The sequence below is a fragment of the Cricetulus griseus genome, chromosome 3, assembly GCF_003668045.3.
Source record: "Cricetulus griseus strain 17A/GY chromosome 3, alternate assembly CriGri-PICRH-1.0, whole genome shotgun sequence".
Classification (NCBI taxonomy): Eukaryota; Metazoa; Chordata; class Mammalia; order Rodentia; family Cricetidae; genus Cricetulus; species Cricetulus griseus.
In genome coordinates, this window is record NC_048596.1 from 118,226,762 (window position 1) to 118,245,086 (window position 18,325).

Genomic DNA, 18,325 nt, shown 5'->3' on the forward strand with positions numbered 1-18,325 from the left:
CAGGACTGATGGTATAATGGCTCACCATCACTCCTAAGAATGAACGAGCTGGGGACAGAGCCATCCACCGGGCTGAGAGGTTTCTGGGGTACCCATTTGCCCTGGGGAAGGAAGGCTGCGTAAAGGAAGAGAGATCCCCTTACACTGTAGTGACCTGACCCTGTGGCTGAGAATGGGGCCCAATTCTGCTTTGTTCCTGGCTAGCCACAGCTGAAGAGTAGGGTGTTAGTGGCGTGCTCCTTCCAAGGTGTTAGTGTGTGCTCCTTCAAAATGCAGTGTTCTCAAAGTGTAGCCCAGGAACTTTGTCCTTCAGAGCTAGGTCGGGAAGGGGGGCTCCAATTTTAGCCTTATAGTCAGAATCACAGGGGCCAGGACCTATGCGTCTGAATTTCTGACCAATCGCCTAACTGTTGGGAGGGACTTAAATGCTTGAGATTCACTGTTCTAGGACAAACACAGAAGGGTTTCCCCAATATCACCACAGTCCTGACTTCCTTGGCTGCTGGGAACAGGCCACCTGGAGAGGCCAGGGTAGAGCTAACGGGTTCTTTCTTTTTCCTCAGTGTCTTCGAGAGGCAATATGTCAGAGGGGGTGAGTAGCCTGGGCTCTTCTTCCCTTCTTCCCTTCCTCCCTACACCTTGCTAATCTCTCTGGGGCCCTGATCCACCAAAAGGAGGAGGCTCAGCAAAGATCTTGGCCAAAGGCATTATGTAAGATCTCAGCAGCCCCATATGCCAGTGGTTCTGGCTGCTGGGGGCAGAGCTGTCCTGCCTTCTACATGACTTCTCTCTGCCCAGGTGGGCACATTCCGAATGGTCCCCGAAGAGGAGCAGGAGCTCCGGGCACAGCTGGAGCAGCTCACAACCAAGGACCACGGTCCTGTCTTTGGCCCATGCAGCCAGCTGCCCCGTCATACTTTGCAGAAGGTGAGGTGGCAGAGTGGGAGGGGTGGAAGTGCTGGCTGGAGCAACCTGGTAATGAACACAGTAGGGGTGGGGTGGACATGACAGAGTCCTCTCTCCTTTAGAAAAGGTTCATCCCCACCCTTTAGATCATCCTGGATGTGAGAGACTGGCCTGTTCTAGACTGAAGGTCAGAGCTATTGCAACTGGGTTAGTCAGTACTGGGAACACCTTCATCTGAGACTTCAGCCTGGAGCCTATGGGCCAGGGGCCAACCTCAACTCATATGAGGAACACTGCTTCAGAAGTGGCCCTAGTGAATAAGGGTAAAATGGCTGTCCCCAGTGGAAAAGCAGGAGGCTCAAGTTCTAGGACCAGACACGCTCAACTTTCTCTGTGACCTTGAGCAAAGAGCTTTCCCTCTCTGCATCTGGCCTCTCTGTGTCTATGAAATATGGCAGTTGGACTAATGGTTGCTGGGGCGAAGGTGAGAAGCGGCTGAGTTCTGCTGCAGGCTCTGTTTGCACTGACTGGTATCTACAGCAATAGGAGTTCTCAGGTTGTCCACATCTGACTTCTTTCTTCTACCTTGCCCTTCATGCTGCCCAAAGGAAGAGCTGCACGGGGCATTCTCCCAGCTCTTCTAGCCCAGTAAAAGGAGGGCCTAAAGTGTTCGGGGTTTGGGGGGATGGGCTGAGGCAAGCTGCTCTCTGCTGGGTCAAGTCTGGATGCCACTGAGTGAAGACAGGGAATCTTCCTCCTTGGGGGAACTAGGGCAAGAACAGGTCACCTCTATTCCCCTTAGCATACTCTTCTGGGAGATAAGCATAAGAACACTAACTATACCAAGTATAGCCAAGTATAGTGGTTCATGCCTGTAATCTCAGCATTTGGAGACAGAGGTTGGAGAATTATAATTTTAAAGCCAGTCTGGGTTACATATAGAGATCTTGTCTCAAAAGAATTGAAAATGGGATTGGGGGTGTGGCTCAGTTGACAGAGTTGTCTAAAGCATATGAGATTCTGTATTCCACTTCCAGTGTCTCATAAAACAGGGTTTGGAAGCACAAGCCTGTAAATCCCAGCACTTGGGAGGTACAGGCAGGATCAGAAGTTCAAGGTCAACCTTGGCTATATATCAAATTTGAGGTCATCCTGGGCTAGAACCTTTGTCAAAAAAACAAACCAACAGCTGGCTGTGGTGGTTCATGCCTTTAATCCCAGAGTTTGGGAGGCAGAGGCAGGCGGGTCTCTGTGAGTTCAAGGCCAGCCTGGTCTACAGAATGAGAAGTTCTAGAACAGCCAGGGTTGTTACACAGAGAAACCCTGTCTCAAAATACCAAAAACCAAAACCAAAAACTCCTCAAAACCAAAAAACAAACAAACCAAAAAAAAATAAATAAAAAAATAAGGGCTTGGTGAGGTGTCTCATTGGATAAAAGGCATCTGCTATCAAACTTGACCAAAAGAGTTTGATCCTAAGGACCTGCTTAGTAAAAGGAGAGAAACAGCTTCCACAAGTTGTCTTCTGACTTTCACATGAACATCATGGCACTCACGTGTGTCCCCCTAAATATACATGCAAAAATAAATAAATGCAAAAGAACAAAATAATAATTAAAAGCAAACACAGAACAAAATGATAATAATTAAAACAAACCCCCACAATGGGTCTTGGCAAAAATTAAACACAATGTAGGGATTGAGAGATGGCTCAGTGGTTAAGAGCACTTTTGCTCTTTCAAAGGACTCCAGTTGGATGCCTAGCTCCCTGTGGTGGTTCACAACTATTCATAACTCAAGTTCCATGGGACCTGATGTTCTCTTTTGACCTTCTCAGGCACCAAGCACATACATGGTGCACAGACATATGTGCAGGCAAAACACCCACATATACAATGAATAGATTCAATAAATTAAAGAAACACATACAAGGTATTTAGAGAACTAAGCAGGGTGTTGGGTAAGAGCACAGTACACATGGACATATGTTAGACTCATTTATTGCTGTCAATATCTTGCAAACAAAGCCAGGCTGAGCAGTTTGACTCTCTCCAAATGCAAATGTCTATGAGAGAGCAGCATACCACTCCTTGACCCTTGAGGGCAGAGCTGCAAAGGAGTAAGGCCCAAACTGTAGTACCCTGGGCACTCTAGCAGGCCAACTTAGATTTGAGCCTATTCACACATGCCCTGTTTCTCAGCAGCACCTATTGGTAACTTCTGCCCCAACCCACCCTGTTCCAGGCCAAGGATGAGCTGAACGAGAAGGAGGAGACCCGGGAGGAGGTGGTCAGGGAGCTACAGGAGTTGGTGCAGGCACAGGCAGCTTCAGGGGAGGAATTGGCCCTGGCAGTGGCTGAGAGGGTACAGGCAAGGGACAGTGCCTTCCTCCTGCGCTTCATCCGTGCTCGAAAGTTTGACGTGGGTCGTGCTTATGAGCTGCTCAAAGGTAAGGCCTGCATTGGAGGGATGGCCCTACAAGGTGGGAAGAAGTTTTGTGGAGGGTGTCTACTCTTTCTACACTAAGAAAATATCCTTATGCCATGATGTAGTCACTGTCTCTATATCCTTCATGAGTTTGTGTGTGCAACATGAGTTTGTGCATGCAAGCGTGTGAACACATGTGTGAACTGAGCAGTCCTCAAGATCACTTGGTCTCTGTTAGTTGGTGGGTGGATGGCTGGATTGATGGATGGATGGATGGATGGATTGATGGATGGATAGATGGATGGATGGATGGACAAAATTAGATGGTCAAGACCAGATTCCTGGAAGAATCTCTCCTCTGTCAGTCTTGGAACTCAGTAGAATTCAGGTACCACATTTAGATGACAAAGGAAGGTGTTTCCTTTGTAGCCCATTTTTGGCTCTGCAATGTTCCAGGTGATGTGCCTCCTCCATGAACTCACTTGACACTAAACCTCAACCCCAGTGGAACCAAAGATTTCCTGAATAAATCAAGTCTTTGGTGTCTAGAGAGGGAAGTGTTGAAGCAGGTGGTCTGTGGCCTAATGGCTTTCCCTTTTACGTTTCCCCTCTGCCCCCAAATGTCAAGTAAGTGCCACCAGGGTCCACTGTTTTAGGTCAAGGAGCTCAAGCCTCCTATGCTGTTGTGGAACTTACATTCTACTGGTGAAAATAATAAACCTGATGGCTAGAATACATAGATAGTTTGAATGACAGGGGTAAGGAGAAAAATGAACAGTTGGGTGTAAAGGACAGAACCAAAGCTGTAAGTCAAGTCTAAAAAGGCTTCCACTGCAAAGGAACATCAGAAAATAAACCCCAAGGAAATTAGACATCTGAGTAACTGAGCAGAGGGAACAAGGCAAACGTGAGCTGGGATAAGACTGGAGTGTTCTAGAATGGCAGAGAAGTTGTTGGCAGTTTCTTGGCAATTGCTTCCTAAACTCCTCTCCTGGGCCCCAGGTTGGGAGTGCAGATGGCCATGGGAAGGCAGGGTAAGTATGAATGGTATTTGTGAGCAAAACAGATGCTTCTAGAATTAGGAAGAGCCTCTGAGTCTAGCTGAGGCCTTGAGTTTATCTTCCCAGGCTTTTCCTCAGCACTGCCCACCCACCCACTCAGCTGATCCTGTGCCCAGTTGACAGCCTATGCCTTGTCCCCAAGTGAAGGAATATAATACATAGGATGACCTTCTTACATAGGACTGTACCTGCTCATGCCTGTACAGCTCAGGATGTGAACATTGTGAACCACATGTAATTGCCACAATATTTAGGGGAGACAGGCCAATCTTGTGGGAAAGAAGCATGGGACTCAGACAGCTGGAAGTCCTGTTACACACAGGCAGCAGCCAGGTTTCTGATTCACACCATGTGCCACCTGAGAAAGTGGGTGAGTGTGGCTGGAATGGCCTCCAAGATGCCTCTCCCTCTTCCAGGCTATGTGAACTTTCGTCTCCAGTACCCTGAACTTTTTGACAGCCTGTCCATGGAGGCTGTCCGCTGCACTATCGAGGCCGGTTACCCTGGCGTCCTTTCCAGTCGGGACAAGTATGGCCGAGTGGTTATGATCTTCAACATTGAAAACTGGCACTGTGAAGAGGTCACTTTTGATGAGGTCAGTGGGCTCTCTGTCCTAGCTCTGTCTTTATTGTTGGAGGCATGTCCGGGGAGGGATGAGGGCAGGCAGTCACCTGCCATCAGGCAGTTACCAAACAGGGAGAGAATTCCTAGGATGTTCTAGGACAGCTGAGAAGCCCAGCAGCTTTGCAAGTAGAGCCCACTGGCCTGATTATCTACAGCAATGCCAACTGGGGGCAACAGCTGTGGGCTATGAACTGAAGGAAACCTTGCCAAACATTGAAAGCTGAGAACAACAGAGAGACAGGGATTAGAGGGCTGTGGGTTGGAATATTCTGGAAGATACAGGTTCTATCCTACTTAACCATTTGCTTTCCCTAAGGTCATATGTTTAAGCCTTTAGGAGGGCTGACTGAGGGAATTAAGTAAGGATTTTCCTCTATTCTTTTTATCTTTCTTTTAGTTTTCTTCCTTTCTTATTTGTTTTGTTTTGAAACAGAGACTCAGGTATCCCAGGCTGGGCTTGAATTTACTATGTAGTTAAGGATGGCCTTCAAACTTCTGCTCCTCTTGCTGTGCTGGATTTACAGGCATGTACCAACATACCTGGTTTTTATAAAGTGCTGGGGAATCAAAGCCAGGATTGCACACATGCTAGGCAAGCACTCTACCAAGTAAGCTAAGTCCCCAGCTTCACCTGTGTTTCTAAGTATACTAGTATATGTAAATAAAAGAGACTGTTTTCTCCCCCTTTTCTACTTTTTAGACCCTAGATTTTAAGAAGAAATTAGATTGCACTGGCTAGTCCTTCAGTCTAGTTAAATGGTGGTGGAAATAGCCAACATTCCCTGCCTTATGCCTGCTCTTATTAAGGGTGTTACTAGGTCTTCTCAGTAAACAAGATTCTAGCTTTAGAATTAAAGCTTTAAAAAAAAGAAGACATATTATTTGGGGGAGAAGGTTGGAAGAAATGGCACAGCAGTTAAGAGCACTTGCTGTTCTTGCAGAGGACTGGAGTTCTCTTCCCAGCGCCCATGTCAGGCAGGTCACAGTCTCCTGTCACTTCAGCTTCAGTGGAACCCACATCTTCATCATAAATAAATAATAAAATAAGACAGGTAATAGAGGCACATACCTTGATTCTTAGCGGTACAGTAAAATAAATCATACACACAAATATATATATATATATATATATATGTATCACATAGTCCTGGCTGTCCTGGAACTCACTAAATAGACCAGGTTGGCCTTGAACAAACAGAGATTCAACTGGTTCTGCCTCTAGAATGCTAGATCAAAGGCATGCACCACCATGACTTGTAAGTGTGTGTGTGTATGCTTGTGTGTGTTTGTGAGAGTGAGTGAGTGCTAGCTCCTGGGGAAGCCAGAGGCATCGGAACCCCCTGGAGCTGGAGGTCTGATCAAGGCCCTCCCCCAACCCCCCGTGACTGGGCTGAGCAAGGTATCTTTCCATAGGAAATGGCTCCAAAAAGTCAGTTCATGCACTAGTCCCACTGCCAGTGGTCCTGCAAACTGCTCAATCCACCTACTGTTACCTGCATTCAGTGGGTCTAGTTCAGTCCTATGCAGGTTCTGCTGCTGTCAGTCTGGGGTCAGTTGTTTCTGTGGGTTTCCCTGTCATGGTCTTGACCCCTTTGCTAATATTATCACTTTCCCCTCTCTTCGACTGGTCTCTGGGAGCTTGGCCTAGTGGTTAGTTATGGATCACTGCATCTGCTTCCATCAGTTACTGGATAAAGGTTTGACAATTGTGGTAGACCTCAATCTGATTAGAGGAGAAGGCCAGTTCAGTCCCGCTCTCCACTATTGCTTAGACTTTTATCTGGGGTCATCCCTGTGTGTTCATGGGAATTTCCCTAGTGCCAGGTTTTTCAATAATCCTACAATGGTTCCCTCTATGAAGATGTTTCTTTCTTTGCTCTCCCTCTCTGTCCTTCCCCCAACTTGACCTTCCCGTTCTCTCATGTTCTCCTCCCCACTTCCATCTCTCCTCCCTTCTCCCCCTTTACTACCAATTTACTGAGGAGAGCTTTTCTAATTCCCCTTCCTAGGAGGAAGCACATATGTTTCTCTTAGGGACCTCTTTGTTACCTAGCTTCTCTGGGGTTGTGGACTGTAGTCTGGTTATCCTTTGCTCTAACACACTTTTAATTGTAGGATCGTCAATCATTCTTGGTGTCACAGACCTGTAAACCCATCTACTAGGGAGGCTGAAGCAAGATGACTGATTACAAGTTTAAGGCCTGCCTGGGCTCTAGAGTGAGTTCAAGTCCAGCCTAAGTAACTTAGTAAGACACTGCCTAAAAATGCAAAGTAAAAAGAGGGCTGGTGATACAGTTTAGTAATTTGCAATACCCTGGGTTCAATCCCCAGTACTGAAAATGAGAAGGGAGGAAGAAAGGGAGGGAGAGAAGAAGGGAAGGAGGGAGAAGAGGGAGGGAGGACTAGAGGATCAGGGTTAAGCAGATCACAACCGTCAAGGTAATGGTGATTAGAGCTGTAATCCAGCACTCAGGAGTTGGTGGTAGGAGGAGCTTTTGTTCAAAGCTAGCCTGGGCTAAACAGTTTGCAAAGGCCAGCCTGAGCTACAAAGTAAGACCCTCTTAAACAAACAAACAAGCAAAAAAACCAAGGGCTGGAGATATAACTCAGTGGTAGAGTGCTTGCCTAGCACGTTCAAGGCTCTACCACTGATTTCTGGCACCAACAAACAAACAAACCAAAACATAACAAAATCAGCAGGAGATTCTTCAGTGCAATGAACTGTCATGAAGAGTTCCCCACATTGTTAATGTTTTGCATCATTTTCACTGCTGCACCACAATATTCCGTGGCTTAAATCTCCCTTTATTTTACTCCTCTCTTAGATACGCAGGTTGTTTCTAGTGGTTTCCAACATTATAAGAGTGGGGGGATAAACTCTGTGGCTTCTAATCATGAAATGTGACATTCAGTGTTATTTTATTAGATTGTAGTCTGCAAGGGGAAAGCCCTAGATGGACATCTGTGGCAAATTCCTGCAGTGAGGAATGTGCCAGTTGGCTCTCCACTCAGGACTCTGAGATTTAATCGCCCTTGGGGGGTTGCATCTTAAACCCTGCTTGCTGTGCTTCTGGCTTTCTGACGCTGGAGATCAACACTGGGGCCTTATGACTGAACCACATACCTAGCCCCTGTGCTTCTAGATCTTGCAGGCATATTGTTTCATCTTGGAGAAACTGCTGGAGAATGAGGAAACGCAAATCAATGGCTTCTGTATTGTTGAGAACTTTAAGGGCTTCACTATGCAGCAGGCAGCAGGGCTCCGCCCCTCGGATCTCAAAAAGATGGTGGACATGCTCCAGGTGAGACCTTTGAACCTGCTTCATAGGAACCTTTCACAGGTGGGAAGGCCTGGCCTGGTTTCCCAGTTTCACGCTGCAGGAAGGGACCTGAGGGGTTGACAATCTAGTGTCATACAGAGCAGTGACAGCTGTCATCTCAACCACAAACACTTGCATGGTGATTAAGTCTGTTAAGCACATGGTAATGATATCATTGCTTCCTTGAGAGGGTTCTCATGCCTATTTTTGCATTATCTTACAAACCTGGAACATGAGGCTCAGAGGTTAAGTGACTTTGCAAGGTCAACAGATAAAGTGACTGAGGCTGGAGTTGATTCTATATGAGTGATCCTGGAATCTTAGGCTATCTTGCCGTGTGTATCCTGCTGCCTCTTTTTTGCTTGTGAGTTTATCCTGAGGCGGGGACATCACCGGCCCCCTTCTGATTCCTTTATATACAGATATCCCCCAGTCCCTTCTTTGAGCTACCTTATATTTACCCTATGTGTGTTGGGAAAGAAGAGGTCTGAGATATGAGTATGGCAGTTGCTGAAGGAGAAGGAGGCATGACAATGCTGTCCTTATGGTCTATAACCATTTGCAGTCCACCCTAGGGACAAATGGCTTGAAAAAAACCTCAATCGCTGCGGCTGGGGATAATACTCAGTTGGTACAGTGCTTACCCAGCATGCACACAGCTCTGAGTTCTATACCCAGCACTTGCCCTTGTGTCACAGGCCTGTAATTCTAGCAGTCAGAATGAAGAGGTAAGAGGATTGGAAGGTCAAAGTCATAACTCAACAATGTCATAAGGCCAGCTTTGAACACATGAGACCCTGTCTCGAAGAAACAAAAAAATAATGCCAACACACACACACACACACACACACACACACACACACACCAGACAATCACCAAAATAACCAAGCAAGGGTATTTCTTTTTTTTTTCTTTTTTTTTTTTTGTTTTTCGAGACAGCGTTTCTCTGTGTAGCTTTGGAGCCTATCCTGGCACTCCCTCTGGAGACCAGGCTGCTCTCGAACTCACAGAGATCCATCTGCCTCTGCCTCCCGAGTGCTGGGATTAAAGGTGTGTGCCACCAATGCCCGGCCTGCAAGGGTACCATTTCATCTTTGTTTAAACAATTTATTTCTAGGGTTTCGATTTTGGTTTTGCTTTGCATCATGTGATAGCTTTAGGTTGTACAACTTGGAGCAAAGGTGAAGTCAAGTTTCTCTGGTGGCTGGCCCTGGAATGGACTATCCTCAGTCCATGGGGAGAGGCTGTGTGTGTGTGTGTGTGTGTGTGTGTGTGTGTGTGTGTGTGTGTGTGTATGTGTGTGTGTGCTGATAAGTAGAAGTCTCAGAGACCACTGGGGCAATGGTTTGAGGGGATCTCTCTCTGTCACTACAGGATTCATTCCCAGCCAGGTTCAAAGCTATCCACTTCATCCACCAGCCATGGTACTTCACCACCACCTATAATGTGGTCAAGCCCTTCTTAAAGAACAAGTTACTACAGAGGGTGAGTTCATGGCTGCCCCCAGAGCCTTCCTCAGACACTGCACACTGGTCCCAAGTTGAACGGACAACTCCCTGACAGCCCCACATGGAAGACTGTAGAGAGAGACATCACCAGGCAAAGACAGCATGCAATGGCTTTGTCCTCCCCTCTTCCCTCTTCCTTCTGCTCAGTTGCCCTACTCACTGTCCTGCAGGTCTTTGTTCACGGAGATGACCTCGATGGCTTCTTCCAGGAAATTGATGAGAACATCTTGCCTGCTGACTTTGGGGGTACACTACCCAAGTATGATGGAAAGGTGGTTGCTGAGCAGCTCTTTGGCCCCAGGATCCAAGTTGAGAATACAGCCTTGTGAAGAGATGCCCTGCCCTATGATCTGTGTTAGCATCCTAGCCCTTCCTCAGCTTTCCTGAACCCAAGACTGGGAACAAGAATGCCTGAGGTGACTGTGGTTTCCCCAGACTTCCCTAGGTTTAGGAGGGAAGGCACTTCATCCCAAACTGACATAGAAGGGATAGATTCCAGGAATGCCCTTAATCAGGAGACTTGTAGGAAAGTTAAAGTCCCACCCTCCTCTGCAGTTATAGGACAATGACCTTTCGATAAGTTGGATTTCAAAGACTAATTAGGTTTCTCCATGATTTCCTTTGTAATCACTTTGATATTTAGGGTGTGTAAGACAGAGTTGAAAGCCCACTCACAATTCTGTAGGGGAGAAGGGGGAGCTTGAAGCTCTAATGATTTGACAAACACAGCAGCAGTAGGCAGATAAGGGGTTTCCCTCCCAGAATTTCAGGGAGGTAGTAGCCTTGGAACAGTTGCATTAGGGGTGACCTGCTGCTGAGTGCCCAGGAGCTAAGAGCTTTGGGTCTTTCCAGGGTGGAGTCATGTTCCTTCCTCTCCACCTATCTTAGGTGTGTGGTTCCCCTCACTAGAAGATCTCTTTGCCTTGTTGGGTGGGTTTTACTTAAATTTATAGTTGGTATCTTCTCTGAGCACTTAGTCCTTGATAGGCAAATAAAGTCATTGTTTGTCTTGTGTCAAGCTCTTTCGTGGCGAATTTATGGCTTATTTAGGGTTTTGATGGCTGTGATAAAAGTGACCAAAAGCAACTTGGGAAGAAAAGGGTTTATTTCATCTTAGCAGTTTGTAGTCCATCAGTCAGGGAAGGCAGGCCAGGAACTCAAGGCAGGAACCGGAGCAAAGGGCATAGATTTGTGCAGCTTACTGACTTGTTCCTTATGACTTCATCAGCCTACTTTCTTACAGCACCCAGGACCACAGCCTAGTGTGGCAGCCCCCACAGTGAGCTGGACCTCCCACATCAATCATCAATCAAGAAAATGCCCCCCTCAAGCCAATCCAGTGGGCTATTTTCTCAATTAAGGTTTCATCTTCCAAAAATACTCTAGTTTGTGTCACGTGGATATAAAACAAGTTGGCATTGTTTACATTTCCCAAGTCTACATGCTTTGACAAATACAATGCTTTCCTCCAATGGAGCTGGCTTCCACAAGTGCACAGTGATTTCTGAGTGCTGGGTTTTTTGTTTGTTTGTTTGGTTGGTTGGTTTTTGCTTTCTTTTCTTTTCTTTTTTGTTTTTTTCTGTGTAACAGCCCTGACTGTCCTGGAACTTACTCTGTAGACCAGACTGGCCTCAAACTCACAGAGATCTGCCTGCCTCTGCCTCCCAAGAGCTGGGGTTAAAGGCATGAGCCACCACCACCTCCCAGCTAGAGGTTTTTTGTTTTTTGTTTTGAGTGAGACTTCCTGTCAGATTCTCTGCTTGCTGGGCGTGTGATTTCCCGTTAGGCGGGCAATGGCTCATGGGGACATGGGGCTCCTAAGCATTGATTGCTACTTCTCCCAAGGTGCTTTCCCAGCTAGTAGCAGGCATTCATTCCTGTTGTCTGGCCAGCAGTGGTGGCCTGAGGTGAGGGTTGACTGGCCTGGTTGATTGCCTGCATACCACCAAGGTAAGAATCGTCAGCTCTTGCCTGTGGGGTCATTGCTTCCTTATGTACATGAGGAATTCTTGGTGCTGTACACACATTGTGGGCCTTTCAACTGTTTTCTGAATTCTGAGGTTAGTCCAATCCCATCTGCTTTCACACCTTTGAGAGTTTCTCTGGCCCACAAGTTCTTTCTTAATTTCAGTGAGACTGTAATAAATGTATTATAAATGAACACATACCTATATGAATATACATATCTTGTTATCTTTTTTTTTAAGACAAGAGTCCCATTTTATAATCCAAGTTGGCCTTTTACTTGTGGCAATCCTCCTGCCTCAGCCTCCTGTGTACATTATAGAATGTACCACTACATGGATTCATTAATTTTTTTTACATATGTGTGTGTGCATGCGTGCACATGCGTGTTGTATGATGGTGTGATGTGCCTGTGGAGTTTATCGGACAACTTGTGGGAGTTCTCTCCTTCAACCATGTGGGATTGAACTCAGATTGTCAAGTTCTGTGGCAAACCTCTTTACCCTATGACCCATCTCACCAAACCTGCACCTATTTCTTACATCTTTCAATGCCAAGGTTTACAGTTAGTGTTCTTTACCCAAGAAGCTTCCTTTTTTATGGCATTCACAGTCATCAGTCATGGTCTTTACACAGAACTTCTGAGCTAGAGGAGGAATCACATCAAATCATTATTCTGTGGCCAGAAGGGTGGAAGGCTGGCCAGTGAGGACTTTCCTCCAAGTTTCTTTTAGCCACAGTTCAGAAGCTGAAGCTTCCTTTTCAAACTAAATCTTATGTGGAACTTTGGTATGGAATCCTAACACGGAGGGATCTCTTCAGACCCTCTGGAGTGGAAGGCATTTCAAGAATGAGAACATTGCAGTTATGTCCAGGGATGTCAGGCCAGGTGAATGACATTAGGGACTAGCATTTGTCAAGATGGGAGGGCCAAGACGGTGACTTCTGCAGGAGTGGTTTTGAGGGAACCAGTATTTGACTGAGTAAAAGACTTTACTTTTCTTTTTGAGTCAGGGTCTGTGTAGCCCTGGCTGTCCCGGAACTCATTTTGTAGACCAGGCTAGCCTCGAACTCAGAGATCCACTTGCCTCTGCCTCCCAAGTGGGGGAATTAAAGGCATGCACCACTGTGACTGGCTATTTCAATTTCCAATTTATCCATTTGTATGAGTACTTGCCTGTGCATACATATGCAGAGGCCAGAGGTCAATGTTGTCTTCCAACTTTTTTTTTTACTTTTTTGGAGACACAGAGCCTCACTGAACCTGGAACTTACTGTTTCAGTTAGACTGAGATGACCAGCAAATTCCAGGGATCCTTCTGTCTCCACCCCCAGCTCTGGGATTACAGGAATACACCACCACACCCATCTAGGATGCTGGACTTTATTATTCTTCATGGCTTGATCAGATTGCTTTCTTGGAGCACCCAGGAACCCAGCCAGTGAACTGGGCTCCTGCTTATCATCCACCAGTCAAAAAAAAATTCTATAGGCTTGCATACAGCCTTATCTGGTGGGGGCATTTTCTCAATTGAAGTTCCCTCTTCTGAAAGGACTTAGTTTGTATCAAGTTGACATAAAACTAGCCACGACAACTTACATTCCCCAAATCTGCATGTTTTGATGAATACAAATGCTTATGGAGTTGCTTCCATAAATACATAGTGATTTTTGAGAGTGTGTGAGAATTCCTGTTAGAGCTTCTGCTTGTTGAACATGTGGCTTCCTCATAGGGCACTATTGAATCTTCTGGGCATGGGGCCACTTTACCCACTGAGAAATCACTCTAGCTCTGAGAAATGAGTATTTTTTTTGTTTTGTTTTCAAGTCATACTTCTGATGTGTGGTGGCATGTACATTTAATACTAGAGCTCTGGCTGGGTGGTGGTGTTGGCAGTGGCGCACACCTTTAATCCCAGCACTCAAGAAGCAGAGGCAGGTGGATCTCTGTGAGTTCGAGTCCAGCCTGGTCTACAGAGCTCCAGGACAGGCTCTAAAGCTACACAAAGAGACCCTATCTCAAAACAAACAAACAAACAAACAAACAAAAAACCAAACAACAACAATAAAAACTAGAGCTCTGGGGGTCAGCCTGATCTACATAATAAGTTCCAGGCCAGCCAAAACTACCTAGTCTCTCTCTCTCTCTCTCTCTCTCTCTCTCTCTCTCTCTCTCTCACACACACACACACACACACACACACACACACACACAAATACTTCTAATTGTTTTACTAGCATTACAAGCCTGAGAGGACAGTAGCTGATAGTGTTGGTTGACTCCTATCTCTTTCTTGGATAGGCTTGCTCCAACTTTATAAATAAGGATAGGGAGAACATTGCAGGCAGATCTGGCCAGGAATCGTGGCCAGGAAGCTCTCAGTCCTACTCGAGCCCCAAGAGAATACTGGGGTCCATCTGAAGTCAGCAAGGCAAGGACCTTAGCTCAGGGATTCTCCTAACAAGAGAACCCAGTGGCTTTTTGTGGGAGAAGCCATAGAATTGGGACCCAGTGAGGCTGCTCTGTGTATTCACACTGCCCCCTGCTGGCCTTGCATGGCACAGCCCGAGGACATGGACAGGAAAGATGGAGGTGATTGGCAGTAGGGCTGCCCCCTAGCCTTGTCTGGGGAAGGTGGTGCTGCCATTAGGAGAGTGTGTGGGGAGACCTCAAATGTTAAAATCTGATTTCTTTAGCCCCGTAAGATCAGACCCCCCCCCATATCTGTGATTCCACAAGTGTCCCACCTCCTGCACTAATGAGATACAGGAAAGACAATAAAATACTCTTGAAAGCCACAGGAATGGGGACAAAGAAACTAGAGTTTTATGACAACCATTTGGTCCATATAATAGCATCCTTCTGGAGACATCTGGCAGGATGTGGCCACAAACTGATTAGAGCAGGGTGTGGGCTGGAAGATTGCAGCTGTGTATTTCTGCCCTCCTTGTATGTGAACCTTCAGAGAATTTGGACAGAGTATTCTGGGGGCTACTCATCAGGTGTGGCTTGTTTCTGCTTTGTCCTTGGGCCTCTCAGTTTTAGATGCTCTGGGACGGAGCTGGACCATGGGAAAACATCAAGTTCTACACTATCCTGAGAGAACCAGGTAGACCAAGATAAAAACAACACAAGAGGAGGCTGGAGAGATGGCTCAGTGGTTAAGAGCATTGGTTGCTTTTCCAGAGGATCCAGGTTCAAATCCCAGCACCACACCTGTCTGTAACTCCAGTTCCAGGGTTTCTGACACCCCCACACAGAGATACATGCAGGCAAAACACAATGATCATAAAAGTAAAAAAACAAAAACAGAAACTATGAAAATATTACTTGAGCCTTTCAATTGCCATTCATTTACTTGCCAGGGTCTTACTACGTACCCCATCCTAGGCTTAAACTCAGCAATCCTCCTGCTTCAGCCTCCTGAACTCTGGAATTAAAGGCATGTGCCATGCCACCAAGATGCAGGCATTATTGTTTTTATCTTCACTAGAAATATTAAAACCTAACATTAATTCCTGTTTAGCATCAAAGGGCTCAGAAGTGGCTGCTATGGGACTCTGACTTCAAATCCCTTTGCTCTGTTGCTACTCACGCTTAGCCTCTTCTGTTGGCCTTACTTAACTTACTCGTTATAATCTGGGCACGGGAGAGGCACAGACAGTGAAGGGGATGAGGAATGGTGATGTGAGAACTTCATTTCCCAGTCATAAGATAAAGGAGACAATAACTTGAAGAGAAAACTGGTGTATGTTCAGTAGGATGCTTGGTACTTCCAACAAGAGCATCAGGAGGACATTCTAGGTGGCCCAGAGTCACAAGGAGAGAAGACTTTTTTTTTCCTCTGGGGAAAGGCTATTCAGTTCAAAGTCAATCACCTGTAATGTCCTTTAAAATCAGTTATTTTTTGAGTCAGTGTCTCACTATGTAGCCCTGGCTAGACTGGAACTTGTTATGTAGAGCAGGCTGTCCTTGAAATCACAGAATTAAAGATAATTAAAGCTGTGTGCCACCATGCCTGCCATTGGTATTCCATAAAAGTGGTCAGTTCCTCTAAGTTGCTCTAGGGAAACACACACACACACACACACACACACACACACACACACACACACACACGGTGGGGACTACAATATGGAGGACCATGCAGTTAGACATTGGGTCCTCATCACAGGAAATGTAACAGTATAACATGAATACCAAAAAAAAAAAAAGATTCTATTTTTCAAATTGTGTGTGTGTGTGTGCATGCACACACCCTCAAGTGTGTGTAGGTACCTGTGGAAATCAGGCTAGGGTGTTGGATCTTGTGGAGCTGGAGTGGGTGCTGGGAACTGAACTGGAGTCCTGTGTAAACGCAGTAGGAGCTCTTCACCACTGAGTCATCTCTCCAGCCCCAGGAATCGAACCTTTACATTGTCCTTTATTCAGAGAGTGGGAGATCTGACAAGGCAGCGGATTTAGCATCTTTAAAAACATGCCTGGGATTCATCTCTAGTCAGCAGGCTTTATGAGTGTGGGCAGGAGGGATAAAGACAGTCTTTGCTCTGCCTCTCTGGTAAGGTGTCAGCCACATTTCTGAGGTTTTTGTCTGCCTTTCTTGTTACCATCCCTTGTTCTCGTCCCTCATTTTGGCTCTCTGGGACTTAGGTGGCATCTTGGAATACAAATCTAGATAGTACTTCTTGCTATCAACCTTGCAATTCCCCAGGGGGCACCTGGACTATGAGTACATGGTTAATGTAGAACAAGGTATTAACAGTTTGTGTTAAGCTATTAATAACACACACGTGTGGACTTCTTTCTACAGTATAGAATACAAATGTGTCCTTATACTACAGGGTATACAAATGCCACCATCTGTCCTCCCTACCTCCTCTCAATAGGACCGTGTCTGAAGGGTCTGTTTGTGAAAGGTATAATGAAAAATACATTCTGTTGGGAGTAAGAAGTGGCATTGAGCACATATGCCAACAGACTGCCCAGAAAAGGTGTGGTAAATGACATGCTGTTGGCATCCACTCTCCTAACATCCCAGACCCAAAATCTTTCCCATTTTAAGTTTTTGTTATTTTACACATATATGTGTTTTGCCTGAAGGTATATCTGTGCACCACATGCATGAGGTACCCATGAAGGCTAAGAGGGAACGTCAGATCCCCTGGAGCTGGAGTTACAAATGGTAGCTGCCACATGGGTGCTGGGAATTGAACTTGGGTTCTTTTGAAGAGCAGCCAGTGCTCTTAACTGCTGAGCCAGCTCTCCAACCTGGCAGTAGTTTCTTTCCCACATTTTATTATTTGGTGGTAGAGGCTGAACCAGGGCCTTGCACTTGCTAGGCAAAGTACTCCATTGCTGAGTTAAATCCTCAGCCCTATAGGCAGTATTCTTTACCAGTTGGTTGTCTTAGGTCAAAAATAGAGTGTCTGTTTTATAAGTGACATGACAGGGTGGGGGGCATTCTAAAATGTGATATTGGGCATTCTTTTTTTAAATTTTTTTGAATTAGAAACAAGATTGTTTTACATGACAACCCCAGTTCCCTTGTTCCTCCCCTCCTCCCCTACCACCCCACCCCACTAAAACCCTACCTATCACACATCCTTTCTGTTTCCCCTGGACGGTGAGGCCTTCCATAGGGTGTCATCAGAATCTATCCTATCCTTTGAGATAGGGCCTAGGCCCACCTTTGTGTGTCTTGGCTCAGGGAGTATTCCTCTATGGGGATTGGGCTCCCAAAGTCCACACCTATGCTAGGGATAAGTACCGAACAACTACAGGAAGTCCTGTAGATTTCCAAGGTTTCCTCACTGAAACCCATGTTCCTGGGGTCTGGATCAGCCCCATGCTGGTATCCCAGCTATCAGTCTGGGGAGCAAGAGTTCATGTTCAGGTCAGCTGTTTCTGTGGGTTTCACCAGCCTGGTCTGGACTCCTTTGCTCTTCCCTCATCCTTCTCTGCATATGGATTTCAGTTCAGTTCAGTGATTAGTTGTGGGTGTCTGCTACTACTTCCACCAGCTACTGGATGAAGGCTTATATAATAAGGCTACAAGATGACCCCAATTGGACCTTGACTTAGCTGAATCTCACTTGGCCTTTTTAAAGAACATGATTGAAAAAGCACACAAAAGACACTCGCTGATCGTATCTGGTATTTGTCTGCAGGGCTGGATGGCATATAAGTCAGTCATCAGTCTCATGATCAGGGGAGGGCATTTAAGGCAGCATCTCTTCTGTTGCTTAGATTGTTAGCTGGTGTCATCTTTGTGGATCTGCAGACATTTCCCTAGTGCCTGATTTCTCTGTAAACCTAAAATGTCTTCCTCTATTATGGTATCTCCATTCTTGTTATCTTCTATTCTTCCCCTGACTCAACCTTTCTTCTCCCTCATGTCCTCTGCATCCCTTCTCTTCTCCCCTTCTTATGATATTGGGCATTCTTGGGTCTTGGTAATCTATACCTTCCAAAGCCAGCACTCACTGCCTAGCTTGTCAAAGGGTTTGCATAAAC

General features: G+C 46.0%; 1 protein-coding gene across 1 annotated transcript; it reads left to right on the forward strand.

Moving 5' to 3' along the window:
• Positions 1-580: 580 nt before the first annotated feature.
• Positions 581-10,175, forward strand: Rlbp1 (retinaldehyde binding protein 1). The gene is made up of 7 exons (XM_035441555.1): positions 581-592; positions 799-927; positions 3,151-3,355; positions 4,811-4,989; positions 8,162-8,320; positions 9,713-9,823; positions 10,017-10,175. Exons 1-7 carry the CDS (start codon positions 581-583, stop codon positions 10,173-10,175), a joined length of 954 nt encoding a protein of 317 aa, XP_035297446.1.
• The last annotated feature ends 8,150 nt before the right edge of the window (positions 10,176-18,325 follow it).